This window comes from Schistosoma mansoni, chromosome 4, assembly GCF_000237925.1.
Source record: "Schistosoma mansoni strain Puerto Rico chromosome 4, complete genome".
Classification (NCBI taxonomy): Eukaryota; Metazoa; Platyhelminthes; class Trematoda; order Strigeidida; family Schistosomatidae; genus Schistosoma; species Schistosoma mansoni.
This window is the reverse complement of record NC_031498.1, coordinates 9416408-9432089: the sequence shown is the minus strand read 5'-3', so window position 1 is coordinate 9432089 and position 15682 is coordinate 9416408. Positions and strand designations below refer to the sequence as shown.

Below are 15682 nucleotides of genomic sequence, written 5' to 3'. Positions count from 1 at the left end.
TTCATGACTGCAAGGTTCATTCTCTTAGATGAATAAGACTTTTGAGTAGTAACCTCAATAGTTATTTACATTCTCTTATCAATAGAATGTATCTACGACCCAAAACTATAAGCCATAGCAGAAATGCTTGTCAAACCAACCTTATTCCAGTAAAACTGGAACATGTTGATGACCAGTTTGTTGGCTGAGGTTTTCAAAGATAATTTCAGATCGTTTAATTTAATCTTACTTAAACTACAAAAAGAGTCTTTCCTTCGTTTTAAAATAATACGGACAGTCAGTATGTTCGTTATTCCTTAACTCGATGAACGAGGATTAGTGGATTAAGAAAGAACTCGAATACGAATGTTCTTAAATGTATATTTAAATAAACTTTTATGTACAGTAGCATTAAACAGGATCAAAGTGCAATCAAGTTGAATAGATACAACGGGATTGAAATACTAATAGTGTCGGATTATACCAGATTTAGTCCCCTTTGTAATTGAATTGAATCTATGTGAACACTGGAGATAAAACCACCAGAAATTGTATTAAAATAAAACTTGTAATAGAATCTCTAGTTGTTGTATTGTAACGTGTAGAGTTCATTTGCATAAGCCTGCCAGAATACATGAGAAAATCCCTCCGTGTATGTTTTTCCCTTTGATCATTCCTTTGTTCCACTTTTAATATATTTTTTCGTCTGTTATTGAATGTATATACTCACATTTTGTTTCTCTTTAAGTTTATTTGCATTCATTATTACAACATTGTTTACTGTTTTCAAAATGTATGGTCAACTCTTGGATGTCGTTATGGTTTTGACTACTGCTTCATTTTTGTTTTACTTAACATTGTCCTAGGTGGTTGCCATATTAGATTACTGTACTTGATTGAGACTGAGAACTGACTACTTCCGTCTTTTATTACTGGTATTGAAACTCATTTGTTTTTTATTTTAGGAACGTTTGCTGTTGATAACCGGTAATTAATTGGATTTTTGTGTAATTATTGCTTTATAGTTGACTGATCATTTTTAGAGCAAATTGAACTGACCTACTCTTTTTCTTTGGGTAGAATATTGTATCTTGACTGATCGGAATATTTCTCTGTTGCGATAATTGGGCTTTACCAAACATCTATACACGTTGGAAAAAGTACTGTCCAGGTAGATTTCGTTTTATTTGTATTCAAATTTCTCTTAATACGGGCTCTTCTGTGCCTGAACGCCTATCACGTTATTATAGGGAAGTTATTGACTGTCAATATTTTCTGATTTATTTAAACTCGGAAGGAAGTAGCTGGGAAACCCAAAGGTACAGGTACACTGGAATTCTTCGAATTCTGGATTTAACATGATGAAATAATTCCTGAATTGCATTAGACATCCAATCTGTAGCGTATTAGGGTTAATTCAAACTGTCCAGAGAGTTATTTAGTCAATATATTTCAAATAATTATATATAAATATAATAGTGAAATATAACTAACAGATAAACAGATTGCAGTAAGCAGCGGAGTTGAATATTTTTTAGTTGATGTTATTAATTGTCATAAGGTCATATGTCACTTTCATTCTCAGCTGCATACCTAATTGCTATGGGTCCATGAATTTCATCTACTACTCATTCATTGTTGGTACATACTGTCTGTTGTTGATGACCATACAGTATGAAGCGAGTAGGATGTTCAGAGTTCCGTTACATCAGTCATGGTCATGAAGTGATATTTGTAGTGATGAGTCAACGATGATTTAGGCACAAGACTAATGTCAAACAGAAGCGTACACTTTTTCATGTAAAGCTCTTGATGATAACGATATTGTAAAGAAACATTGTCTCTTATTCTGTTACATGCCTAATAACCATTATGACTAAAAGCAATATCTGTTTTAAGCTGCTCTCAGGACCATGGAGTGAGTTGTTACAATTTGTGAAATCCATGATGTCACGTTAGCGTAACTCTAAATATGACGTCAAGTGAACATATTGACTAAGTTTGGTCTTATTTTTTACTGAAGCTTAATAGATGTATGGTACTTCGTACTGGATTGTTCATATTAAAGACAGATGCAAGTAGAATTTTTGGTTTTGTAGTGACTTCTTTTAAACCATAAAATATCTCTCTGAGTTATGGTAAACCAATAGCGAGTGGACAATTTTAATTTATTCCCAATATCATCCTCAGTGTTTACACATGTTTGGTTGAGCGAAATTAGAGTGATCTCTGACTCATCAGTTTGAAAATATTAACACAACATATCAATCGAGACACAGAGCAACTACAGGCCCGTTGTCTGACCCCACTGAGAACGAACGATGAGTAATGAATATAAATCTTCCGTTTAACTCCGTGTATTACATCTAGAATAACAGCGTTTTGGCAGCGGTGGTGATAAAATTAGGTCGGAAAAATTTATCTCGAGCACTCATTTGCCTAGACGCAGTTAGATGATAAGCGGAGGATGTAGATGTGCCTAATTAGTTTAATTAAAAGGTAACTCACATTTGTAGGCATGAAAGATGCAAGTAAGCATATGGATGGATTCGTAGGATTATACTCATATGCTCATAGTCACATATATACGTGAAAAATAACTAGACAGTCTGAAATAATTCGTCTGTTCGAAAGTAAGGATAAATCTCTTAGACGTGTAACAATGCTAGTTTCTGCACAATTTTGGTGTGATGTTTAACTCATCTCATTTCCAAACAAACTCCACAAAAAACTTGATAGCTTGCTATTCATTTGCACGTTTTTTGTAGGTGAGATCACTTTTTATTTTACAAAGTTTGAAGATTTCCCAACAAACCAGTGTTTAACATAGTTCAGTTGTTCGCCATAATACAATGGTTTACCATACACGTAAAACATTAATTGATTTACACCTCAGTCTGGACAAGTTCTATGAATGGGGAGTTTCTAACTTTGACTGTTTGAGCTAATCGTTTAAAAAAAACGAATATACGTTAAACTGCCACCATCATGACAGTAAATGAGGATGGGATAGTCTGTTTTACAATTAATAGTACTGAAGAATCGGAGAAGATAATTTGTCCTGTTACTCTATAGTTAAAAAATCTGTTTTTGGGAAATGACAGAGTCCTGGAGTAAATGACTCTTGATTGACAATAAACATCTCAGTGAAACTCTGACCTGAAAATAAATATAAGAGTGTAGAATCCATTTTAGCATGTCTCTATGAAAGTGTGAGAGTGTATGTTTGTCCGAACGATTGTTCCTTGACTTTTCCTGACATTTATCGGTTGTTCTGTGATAATTTGTATTTACATATATTTCTTTTTCATTATTCGTAATTATCATTTGCCATGGTGGATGAGATGTTGAACCATTTATTTTGTTTTGTGGTGCTTACGTTCCGTTTTCTGGCGTCAGTATCACCATATTGTGATCTTGTTCGTGGTTGTGTCGTGTATGGCCTGCAGTTTGTGGTTGGAATCCAGAGTTAGAGAGAACACCTAATGAAGGTATGAAAACATTTATTCTCATTATTGTTGTTTAGACAGTTGTAATTGACACTGTGTCAGTATTGTTGTACCAGCGAGTAAACTGGCAGTAATTGTTGGATAAACAGACTCATGTGCCATTGTTCGTCTACTAAATTCGGTTTGGTAGTTTAAAGTGGTCAAATACACTGTAATTCATTCTCTTAAGGACGTCGATATTCCAATCACAAAATAATTATTGATATATTATCCCATTTCCTTGAATTTCGTTCAACTCTTGCACACTATTGAGATTTTTGATTACTGCTTCACTTTTGTTCTACCTGATATTTTGATTTCGGGAGGCTGCCATGTTGGGAAATTATGTCTCGTTAGCTGAATCTATCCCTTATACTATATATATTTGATTTCCAGTCGTTAGGAAAGTTTACTGCTTTGGACAGTTGACTGCTCACTTTGGAGCCATATGATAAGTTATAGTTTTGTTTTTTCTGAAAAGTACGTTATTCCTGGGTTCCTGGGTGTTCAAAAACCCTTTCACTAGGTACTTACCTCAGGATTCGTAGTTAAGCTATAAAGCTTTTAGGCCAACCTTAACGACCGTAATGCGATAAATGACTTTTCCGTCAAAAAGTACTAACAGAAAACATGATTGTCACAAAAACCTCATGGATAGTGAAGCAGAATAAGTTATTGAAAAATAAAAACACCTGATTTCTTCTTCCTACATGCAAATTCGAAATACCAGTGGTTTCAGCGCACAAAAGATATCGTGATTGTATACAATTCCAGGATCTAGGTGAGTCCGTTCTAATTTCGGTTGTTAATTCTAATACTAATGAGTGCATCCTAGATAATACAGAGTCTATATCCAATACGCTGTCGAACAGACGTAAGATGAACTTAAGAAGACGTACAATCGATTATAGACACTTACACTCCAATTTAAGCTGTGGCGGATGTGGTGTTTATATGAATCAATGATTTCTTTGTATTGATGACTGTTTTAATTTTTAATTGAAAAAACAGTACATTCGTTCATATTCATCTAATACTTCTTGATTAAATTGCGTTATTGCTGGGATTACTAGTTCATACTATGATTCAAATACTTCAAATTATCAAAATTACATAGGCACACTTAACAGTAAATTTGTACTCCTTGGTTAAACGGACAAATTAGTAGTCATTTGGTATTGATGCGAATAAAGATTATAAAACAAATCAATCGTGAGAGTTAGGATAACTACAAAGATAACAGAACATATATTCATAGAGGCGTACTGAGTTTTCTGTTAAATTTTCCTCCCTATGTTTCGTGAAATCCCATTCCCCCACCTTTCACGCTGACTCCTAACGACACGCTTCACGAATATGTGCAAAATTAACATTATCTAGTGGCTATGAATCTTTATGAATGTTTAAGTTAGCTCAGCGACAGAGACATTTGTAAAAAAACGATTGCTAGCCAAACTCTCGACACGCTCAACCGAGCTACGTCCATGTAGTGACGTAGTTCTTCGATTACTGTTGCTCGAGAATTCATATATACTAGCTGAATCCGATATGTCGTCTGATATCAAGTGTTTCACTCATGGCTGAAGTAGAAAGTTTTCCGCTTTATAGAAACGGATACCGTACAGGACAAGAGAATTCTTATGTGGACCAAGATATAGAGCGGGGATAAATGGGAGACTATCTTGATTGAAACCGATTAAAAGTGACATACCTCAGGGCACCATACTAGATATTTTATTTTTTAAGCCTTCAGTCTTCCATAATAAGGATAGTAGGTTGGTGGACCTGTGTTAGTCCTCAAAGTTTGTTTTCTGGTGGAGGTCGAGCTCCTCCTTGAAAATATTCGCTGTTGGGGCTGATACCACTTGTTCGGGTAAGAGATTCCAGTCATTGATCACTCGATGGGAAAAACGGAACCCTACTTTGTGCATATTAGATTGTGGTTTTCGAAACTTCTTGCTATGACCCCGAAGATTTTTAGTGCTGGAGGGAGCAGAATGATGAAACATATTAACACACAAATCTTAGTTAAAGATACGGAATGCAAGTATAAGGTCACCTCGCGAAATTAGATACGACGCGCTGAACACGCTCAAGTGAACTAATATCCTCAATAAGATATGGGCCAGCTGCTTGAATACACTACTCTAAATGTGGTCTTACTCAGGATGTATATTAAGTTCTGAACATCTTGTCAAGACATTTGAATGCTCGGCAAAGTGACCATAACGTACGAAAACTTTTGGCAGCTTCTGGGTTTCAGTGCGTAGTTGTGTTCAAGTGGTGACTTATTATTACCCCTAAGCCTTTATGTTCCTGAACGCATAGAAGAGATGCACCGTCGATAGTAAACTGGTAACTGTCACTCTGTCCGATGTGCAAGAGCGCACTCTTTCTAGGAATAATTTCCAAACAACAACATTGATACTTAACTAATTAGTCTAAGTCAGCTTGAAGATCAAGATAGTCAGCCTAATTTCTTATTGTTCTTCACATTTTGACATCACCCGAAAACAATGATGTAGACGACTTAAGAAATTGCAGCAATTCGTTGGCGTATAGATGGAAGAGTAGGGGACCTAAGATGGTGCCTTTGCGTACGCCACTTTTGAGCACAAATGATAGAATAATTGGAAAATTTAGAACAATTCATCCGGTCAACGATTAGAATATGTCACCATAGCGTGTAGCAGCAATAATTGCTAGAACATAACTCCTCAATTAGTCTTTCGAAAAATGACCCAACATTTTCTTCAGTTTAGTAGTTATCGAAAGCGATTACTGAAGCTGTCACTCCACAATGACATCTTACGGTAAGACGTTATATCCTTTACGATCTCAAGTACTAAGAATAGACATACATCATCCTGTAACGGATATCTATTTCCTATCACAAAGATTAAGGGCTCAAAGAACAATACTTACTATAAACACGTAGCAAATTTTTCATTTTGAAGTTTGAATACACTATACATGGCGTAACTTAACCGCGAGGTCAACATACAGTAGTGTGACATGGCGAAGAGCAAGAATCATACTAGTCATAATCAAAGTAAGATGTAATATTGGCCACTTCATTGGTATATGCAGATCGAAAGCAGCACCGTAATGGGATCCATAAACCAAAGAAACAGCGATACCCATCACTTAAAGGCGTATGTTCATTATTTTAACATATCAGTTCCATAGGTTGACCCTAAATTCCTAAGGAATATGAGGTTTGCCAAAAAGCATAATAAACGCGGGAACAAAAACGTTCAACCTGAAGTCACTCCTGCAGTACCAGAATGTAAATGATCTTAAGTGGTGTAAAGATGGAATAAATTCAGACGATGTAATGCTCGTTTTCTCTATTGTCGTATTCGTTTTTTACTGTAATTTAAGAAGTACGTAGTTTATGTACTTAAGAAGTTTCATCCCGTTAGTCTCATCAGATTACTAGGATTTAGTCAACATTGTTACGATCCCCATGTCAATCAATAGCAGCTTTTGCTAATTACTGTATACTTTCGACTCAGGTGAAGCTTTGTAATTGTGTGGCTGTTAGTATTTTTCGAGGCTACCAGGTATAATCTGAATGGAATCGAACTTTAGGAGTTGCGTTTGGACTGGCCAGTTCAGTACTTTAGTATATCAGTTTGAGATTCGGGTTAATTTTTCACGCCTCAGGGCTCAAATATGTTGTCCTTTGTGTACAGTGTTTCGGCATATGTATTAATGTTGTCGGGGATACTTGCTCTCCAGGTCTCTCTTTAGGACTGTTATGAAGCGTAATTAACGCTGATATACACTGAACAGAACCACCAGTTGCCTTCTGTTCACAATAGTGTGAACGTAACGTAACTAAATTATGGATGACAAAGATTCTGACTGGTCATTCGAAATTGTATTTCTGACTGCATGCAAGACTAATTGTAAGCGAACTATTTTAATCTTCACGTGACCAGTTAACAACGTCTACAGATAGCCATGGGGTGTCCTGGAAAATATCAGTTGTATATGTATATATACTCATTAAATCTTCAAACACCTCTGTTAGTGCGCACATTGCAGGTTCGCCGCTAGATTATAGTGTGTTAGTAAAAATTGGTAAGTGTAGATGAGTGAGAAGCTGAGGTCCCTACGTCATTTTATTTAGGATTTAAATGTCGCTCAATCGTGATCCTTTGGATATTCTCGTTGAGATAAGTCATATTCACAACCAATATGTGTAGTGGAGGCCACGGGTTTCTACTAAGGGCGTGTGTATTAAGAACTAGTTACAATGATGGTTTTTTGTCACATAGTCTAAGGACTAATGTGCCCTGCAATTTTGTCGAACAGAGTGGAGTGCCGAGCTTAATAAACCACACTACGTACCGCAGTACTAAGGAGTAAACCAATCTCGCGCACAATAGTTGTAGACTCAACAGATAGTGATAATACTGCCAGTTAAGGGTCATTATAGTAGGACTGTCACAGTCCTGCATTTCCATAACAGGATGTTGGCATTCGCAAAGCTAGAGAGTACGGATGATTTTTCGTGAGGTACCAGCTTTTCCAGTTGTGTTGAGGGAAAACAAAAAATTCATCTTAATCTTGCGACTTCTGAATTCTTGGAATCGAACTCATTTTTTGAGTATTATAACTGCATCATGCTTCTCTCTAGGTGAGTCAATGAAACATCCGTCAAAGCAGGTATATATTGTCGCTGTGATGTGTATAGTAATATCCCTGTAGAGTTGTACAGAGGATGTTCTACTAATGGACCTGCCATACTTTTTACTGTTTATCAATTGCAGTTCTAGTGAAGCAGTACTTTACTAACACGAGTGCCGTAGCAATAATTCTGACGTCGACTCCAGAATTTCAGAAATGTCTATAAGCATCATGATCCTCTATGACGGGACATCTTACTTAGCCTATCGTTATAAAAATGAGTGTCAAACTACTTATCGTTTTCCTGGATGATGCACACTATAAAAGAGTTGAATGTATCACGGGAATTTTCTAGGACGCAATGGTATTCAATATCTCACTGAAATGCTAGGGCTAGTTGTTTCGATTGTTGAGGAGTCAGGTTTTAGACTTCAATTATGCTAACCACAAAGGCAAGTTAGTAGGAATAAGTGCAGTCAGATCCATTTTTCTGCAATGTCTTGTCGCTATTACAATATTAGACAGTTCCTATTAAGAAATATATAACGCAGTGGATTGTATCCGATGGCTTTCGTTAAACTATGGATCTAATTTAGCTTCATCTTAGTAGCTTTACTATCATAGGAGTAAATGGTTCGTAGACCCATATTTGGGACCTGTTATCACGAATTCAAAAGTTTTTAGGAGAGACTTCTAATAACAGAGGTCATAGCGCTTATTATATAGAGAAGTAACTGGACAGCCATCGACAAAGCTGTTGCTTGCCTAGAAAAGTACTTGCAGATACAAGCGGAAAAGTTATGAAAACTAAGGTGAAGTGACAAACGAATGGCTTTTAGTTACGTATGTGTTGTAACGGTCCGTTTCCCTTTTTTTAAACGAATGTGACGTTAATTTACCTTAGACGAATATCTAAACTGGATTCCCTCAGTGTCTACTCTACAGGACTTCAACACAACTCAGACCAAGAACACGTGACTAGAACGTAAATATATTCCCACCCCAGAACCCGACACAATCCAACAACAATGAACAATCAATAATAAGGGTAGGGGAATACATAACTCATCTGACACCTGTCAAACTGTCTTCATGTCTGACTGAGCAAAACAAACAATCACTGTCATCCACACATCAATATGTTGCTTTAATAAATCAAAATCTAACAGAAACCATTGGCTATAGACGTACGTTAATAACGTTGCAGGGGTAGGAGCCATTGACTACTAACAGAATCTGTTATTGTATCGACGCCGTAGATCTCAAATTGAATTTAGTGGTGAGTAATGCGAAAAATATTTTATAGGGTTCTTGCTGCGTTGTACATAGATCCTAAATTACATAGCGATTCGACAGTTAAATGGTGAGCAGGTGATACTTCATAAAGTTATTTCTAGCACTGCTCATACTCGTCTCGGATAGCTCTTCAACAAACGACGCGAAATCAACCAGACTATTTGTACCATCAAAAAAGATCGTAAGTATTTAAAAAAGAAACTTATAATTCTGCCACAATTACATTGTTAGGAATACTGACAATGTAAAAATAAGTTTTGTTCAAGATAAAACCTTTAGCAAACAATCTATATTGTTGCGTCGTTCTTCATCAGCTGGGTCATCTTTTTTGCGAAGCTCATCCAGGTGCCGTTGTAGCCAATTAGAAAATGATTTGTACGGTTCTTCGGACTGTATGTTTGAGTGACTACCTAATGGATAGAGGAGAAGTGTTAAAGTAGCCAGTAGATGCTCCTGTGGATCGTCTAGGAGATACAATAGATCTATCACTTTATGTACAACGAAGAAAGATTCAGATTCTGAAACATGAATGTATTTCTTTGATAAGTACAACCACAAAGAGAAGTATATTATATAAATAGAAACTGAGAAATGCGAAGTACTACTGAAATGTGATAGAAAGAATAGAAGTAACTTTAATTGATCTAAACGTAGATTTTATTAAAAGGAGGGACGCGCAGGGAATCGGCTTGGGTGCTCAATGAGAACATGTCAATTGGTCTCTGTGATCACTTAAAACCTGAAGATTTAAGGATATGCTTGCTTCACAACCTTGGTGTTATTGTGTCTGTACGTTTATTCCGGTATTTTGTTTTTGGGACCTTTTTGATGTTTGGATTATTTACGTTGTTTGTTTAGTTGAGTTGAGTGCACCGGTCAAAGAGAAACATTACAAATCTTAATGGCCCTTATCAACCCAAATGAAACGAGTCACTCAAGATATTTATAGTGCAATCAAGCCTATACAAAGAGATGAACAGTAGAGCATACTAAACTAACAAACATCTGACTCGAGAATCTGCAGAGTCCCGTTCGTTTAAAATCACAACCAATCAAAACGCGATAAAACCAAGAGTATGTGTTGAAGTCTAACCAAAATTATGAAGACATAGCTTAAAATCAGTATCAACTGCAAAAATGTGTTTATTTTTTGAAATTTTAGGTTTTAGTATCCTTTTGAATATCTTACTTATCGACCCCATTCATTCTTTTGAGACTATAATCTTTGTTTACCTTTTTTTACTATGATTGATTTAATTGTTTTGCCTCTTGGCTTTCATGCTGTTCGTTCCTCCTTACTGCATTGGCACGAAATGTGACTTGAAACGACACAAACTTGCAGTAGGTCATATTTTGCTCATGACTGGCTATTGTTATTATTATTTGAACACAAACATCAGTACAACGTGGCACCAAATACATATGCGCTACACAGTAACAATGAGGAAACTAGTAGTTATCACTGAGGGCTGCGATACTGCCCGGGCGCCCAAACCGAAGCAGTAAGTTGTGACCAGACATTAATACTCTACCAATTATTGTTGGGTGAGTTTTCACAGCAAATCCATGTGATTTAGCGGAAATCGTGGTTTCTACTCTTTCCAAATTAATGGAGCAAGTTATTTATTTTATTTTATTTAAACACATAAATATTGGTACGAAAAGCACCAGATAAATATGCGCCTCACAAATCTCATTTTATTTGTGTGAGGGCTGAGATACTGCCCAGATGCCCAGATTGAAGCAGGTGGTTTTCTTAGGGGGCCACACCCCGAGCCTTTGACCTAAAAGTCTAGTCCACAAGGCAGTGGTGCATCGTGAGGAGATGCAGTCCCATGGTAGCCGGTGACCAACAGTTGGTTCATACGCCATTTGTTCCATCAAGATACTGGAGCTCAAGTGCACCATTGGTTTGGAATCAGGGTTCTTCAACTCCCCTAGGTGGACCCTCCATGTCCACCAACCCGGGCATTCGCTCTTCGTCCTCTCACTTTCGTAAACAACACCCCGCCACGAGAAGGCAGTGAGTAGGACTTCCCTGGCAGAGGCTATATATTCGCGTGGCCATGTGAGAGCATTTCGAGAGGGAGAGCGGACTCTCCCCACTCTCGGCCGTACCAGAGCATTTGGGGGCAAGTTATACGTATGGGATATTATCTGATTTTTGGTACTAGTGTAGTGAACGAGAGCACAAGTGGGAAAGTCGAATGTGTTTGAATACAAAATTACAGAACATCTTAGTAAAATCTGAGAACCATATAGTAAGTACTTAATTTGCAAAATGTCAAATAGTCATCTCAGACGTCACTGTTCTTATTCCCTTTTCTTTGATTTTCTTAACCTTCTGCTGCCAGGTATTTCACTTTTTATTGATGATACATACTACTTATATCTGCCGACCTCAGTAGCATACCACACACAAGCACTACTTCAGTGACGTCTATTTGGTAAGACTCCCAATAAAGATAGTCAGTCCTCTTCGAAGGAACCTTGTAGAACCGTGCCTATAGTTTCCCTCACCGACATGTTCTACGAATGTTATCCCAGAGAATTCCACGTCGTGCACTATTTGTCGACGCTGGGACTGGTTGGAAAAAGCGGAGAGGTGGTCAGTGTATGACATGGTGTCGTGGTATGAAAAAAATCTGCAAAGGGCTGGCTTCTGTTGGTCCTTCACGACTCCCTGGCTGGGGTCCGAGAGATGGTGCAACACAGTGGCTAGAGGCTTTATCAGATATGGCTCAGAATAGAAGCCAGTGGCGATCCTGCTGTAACTTTCTTTTACTTTCTTCATAAAGAGTGATTCTAACTTTCTTGAATGAAAGAGTCTTCCAGTTGCACATTTCAGTCCCCCTTTATTTCATCCTTATTTCCTTTACATATACGCATCTTCCCCCTTTCTCTTCCCATTCTCATTGTTTTGTGTGGCGCATATGTATCTGGTGCCCCTATGTACCAATATGTATGTTTAAATAAATAAATAAATAAGGGAGTGTCTTAACGAAATTGAGGCGGAAAAACGAAAATTCGGGACTTGATCCGAGTTGTTGAATACAGAGGGTTCACCTAAGGAAGCTGGGATACCCTGGGTACTAATCAATGCCATATACGGCATCTAGATAAGTGGCGTGTAGACCTATTATGGTCACCAGCTGCACCTCTTGACGTTCCTTCACCTGTAAATTATATATATAATCTCCAGTACTGGTATTCAGAGGTAATAGGATAGTTCGGTTCTGGCTCTTTGTCAACGAAATCCAGACGCCTAACATCCAAAGTTTTCAAAAACATAATGTAGTTATTGCTTTTCTTTTACACTAACGGAGTGAATGAGAAACAAAAAACAAAGTACTCACGTATACGTTTTGAAGCAAGTTCCTGCATAACACAGTAGACTAGGAACGCACCTTTGGAAACCAAACGATATACTTTATCTGATTTTCCTATTTTCACTTCTCTGATAAGTACACTGAGGACAAGATCAACACCTTTTGATTCCAAAAATACACTGATTGCTGGCTCATAACCTCTTGTGATACCTGTGTGTAATAATTCAAAAACTAGGTATGAATGTCCAAGATAGAAGTATACAAAAAACCATCACAAGTTGTATGTGACATAGTGGACTAAGTTCGGGAACTTAATGATATATAATGTATATTAAATATGGGAGCTTTGGCTAGTTTAGACTTTTATCAGCCAAACAAACATTAAAATATATTAATTGGTGAAAAATACTCACAAGATATGGCTAGTAATAGATATCTCAAAAATTCAAGATCTGTCTCTTCCTCAAACAGCATAATTAGTCGTGCCAGTACGCCATTTTCAGTGTACAAACTTTGAGCTCGAGGATTGTTTTGAGTGATATTTCCTAATAGTTTCAATCCATCTATTCTTAAGGAAGGTGGGCCGCAAAATAATAATTTAAGTAGTACATCTTGACCTCCAACAATCAAAAAGTCGTTCGACAAGTCCAATTCTTCAGTTAGTGTTAACAAATCTTCAATGACATTCTTCATTTCATTTAAATCAGGCTCCGACGATGACAAATGGGATGATAAAGTCTGAACATCGTTAGTCAGTTGTTTAGTCAAGTCGACAGTTGACGCACTTAGTGCTTCATTCAACCATTCGGCATCCTATTTTTTTAAAATCAGTTACTGTAAAGTAGGATTACCTTTGGGTCCATGGGTTTTGTGGCGGCATTCTCAGAATGTTCAGCGGCAAGGCGAAGAAGACCTTGAAGGTTCCGAGCCATAAGAGGACTGATAAGAATACTTGGTGATTGAAAAAAGCAGATGAGCTTGTTAATGCAAATTTAAAGGGCCAACAAAATAGCCAGGAATTTAGTTTGTTTGTGTAATTAAATTATCTAATGTCTAGACATTCATCTGAAGTCAACGACCTATAAGATGTAGTCTAAACTGAAAAACGCCATCTACACTGGTGAATCGAAGAATTATAAGGGTTGACTATATCTGATAGAGCTTATCCGGAAGTAAAATGAAAATATACGAAATATTCGGGGTTGTACTGAATTGCTTTTAAATAGTGATGCATACGCAAATAGCTATTTGAGATTAGAAGCAAGAGGTTTACCATTACCAAAAAAACTGAAAATGATGATTCCAAGGAAGTAATCAAAATCCTAGGAAAAAGGAGTTATTTGCTTTGCTTGTATAGATTTTGAACATCACCTAGTTTAAAACATCTTTAAGAGAGCAAACCATTTTATAGCAGTTCATCAGATGGCTTTATACACTAATACAAAGTCTTGGTCTGTCTAGGCGTAGACATTTCCTAAATTCCACCTACCTAAAAGTTTAACAATACATAGACAAGTGCAATAGATTTTCAGTCAAAAGCTTCACGTCGCGTAATTTCTTGACATAGTAATCGGCGTTCAACACGGGTACTTGACTTTCAGTCACTAAGTTGTCCGTTTGAACTATACTAGTTGCTTTAATCCGAATAGTTTCAGCAATGTTCCGATAAGATCCATGACTCAAAGGAAAATACATAGACGCATAGTTGATAAGCAAATAACATTAATTTAATACTCCATAGTCGCAGTAGTGAGGTTACATTCATACCGTTTTTTCAATCCTGTGTTACTACTAACTCTTTGTTCTCGTTTATTTTGAATTGTTTCTTCAATGACTAGATTTCTGCTGTAGTTGAAATCAATCCAGTCCTAATTTTTTTCCACACTATGCTGATATGTAATGCAGCAAGTTTGGCCGACGTACATTCGTGTCAAGTCTTACGTAAGTGCCAACCAACCACATAGAGAGTACTTATGACTGAGTATATATAATCTTTGTTTTCCAGTTTTAATAAAGATATAACACCTGCGAAGTTGGAGCAGATTGTCACTCAACATCCCTGATCTTCAGTAAAAATAAATATTCCCTTTGAATTATATGGAGTTTCGAGTGGCGATGTCAAACATGGGAAATCTCTTCTGATATGTGGACATCCAATACATCTAGCTGCATAAAAATGGAATGACCACACCTTATAAATTCAATCAATGTTGTCAAAATAAACGGACCCAAGAAAGTCATAATTAGATATTCTCCATCATCGTCCACACTTGGACTCAGTCAGTATTGTTAAGATCATAATCAGAAAAATCCATCACCTAACAGTAATAGGTAGTTAGTGTAATCCAAATCCATAAGTTTCTAAGTTGGAAGTAGATTCTAGGAAAATCTATTGGAAACACTAACACTGGCAATGCGTTCTAAAAAGTTAAACGGAAATAAAGTCGATAAGTGTAGTGACAACCAATTAACATAGCTTCTTCACAAGACAACTCACACCATAAGCGATCATATTGCTTATATTTAGCACAATTAAATAGTTTATATCCGTTGATAGAACTAACATATTATACTGTAAATTGCTATAGTGCAGCTGCTTGACTTACATAGTGTTATACTGAATCGATATCAATCAGTATATCTGTTGCTTGGCACGGTAAAAAAGTCAGCGCTTTTCAAAGCCGCCCGCCGTTTCGTTTTATCGACCTTGAACGGCCTTACAATTCAGTTTCAGTTTGGAAAGGACAGTATGCTTGATGGCCTGTGTTAGTCCTGGCAATGATGGTCTCTCAGCTGATCCAGCTTTCTTTTGAAAGAGTCGACGGATGGAGCCTTAATCACGTGCTAAGGTAATGGATTCCACTCGATGGGAAAGTCGGTAATCAGCTGACAAGTAATTCGTTCTGGGCTAGTGAACTTTTTTGAAGTGTCCTCGTAAATTTTCTGTTTTGG

General features: G+C 37.0%; 2 protein-coding genes across 2 annotated transcripts; one reads left to right on the top strand and one right to left on the bottom strand.

The window, feature by feature from the left end:
- Positions 1 to 6460: 6460 nt before the first annotated feature.
- Smp_066940 (putative 60s ribosomal protein L29) lies at positions 6461 to 6803 on the top strand. Its single transcript, XM_018796754.1, has 3 exons — positions 6461 to 6519; positions 6558 to 6622; positions 6657 to 6803. Exons 1-3 carry the CDS (start codon positions 6483 to 6485, stop codon positions 6762 to 6764), a joined length of 210 nt encoding a protein of 69 aa, XP_018651864.1. The 5' UTR covers positions 6461 to 6482; the 3' UTR covers positions 6765 to 6803.
- Positions 6804 to 9588: 2785 nt separating this feature from the next.
- On the bottom strand, positions 9589 to 15401 carry Smp_066950 (putative hsp70 binding protein hspbp). The gene is made up of 5 exons (XM_018796752.1): positions 15337 to 15401; positions 13582 to 13896; positions 13144 to 13543; positions 12758 to 12940; positions 9589 to 9919 (listed from the first exon to the last, which is right to left on the bottom strand). The coding sequence occupies exons 2-5, from the start codon at positions 13660 to 13662 to the stop codon at positions 9663 to 9665; spliced, it is 921 nt and encodes a 306-aa protein (XP_018651863.1). The 5' UTR covers positions 13663 to 13896; positions 15337 to 15401; the 3' UTR covers positions 9589 to 9662.
- Positions 15402 to 15682: the final 281 nt, after the last annotated feature.

Bases quoted from the DNA above. Each gene is read 5' to 3' on its own strand.
- Smp_066940 (XM_018796754.1), top strand. From the start codon at position 6,483: ATGGCGAAGAGCAAGAATCATACTAGTCATAATCAAA. The intron at 6,520-6,557 runs GTAAGATGTAAT...TGGTATATGCAG, and splicing joins TCATACTAGTCATAATCAAA to ATCGAAAGCAGCACCGTAAT. The intron at 6,623-6,656 runs GTATGTTCATTA...TCAGTTCCATAG, and splicing joins GATACCCATCACTTAAAGGC to GTTGACCCTAAATTCCTAAG.
- Smp_066950 (XM_018796752.1), bottom strand. From the start codon at position 13,662: ATGGCTCGGAACCTTCAAGGTCTTCTTCGCCTTGCCGCTGAACATTCT. The intron at 13,544-13,581 runs GTAATCCTACTT...TTAAAAAAATAG, and splicing joins CAAAACCCATGGACCCAAAG to GATGCCGAATGGTTGAATGA. The intron at 12,941-13,143 runs GTGAGTATTTTT...TATTACACACAG, and splicing joins TCTATTACTAGCCATATCTT to GTATCACAAGAGGTTATGAG.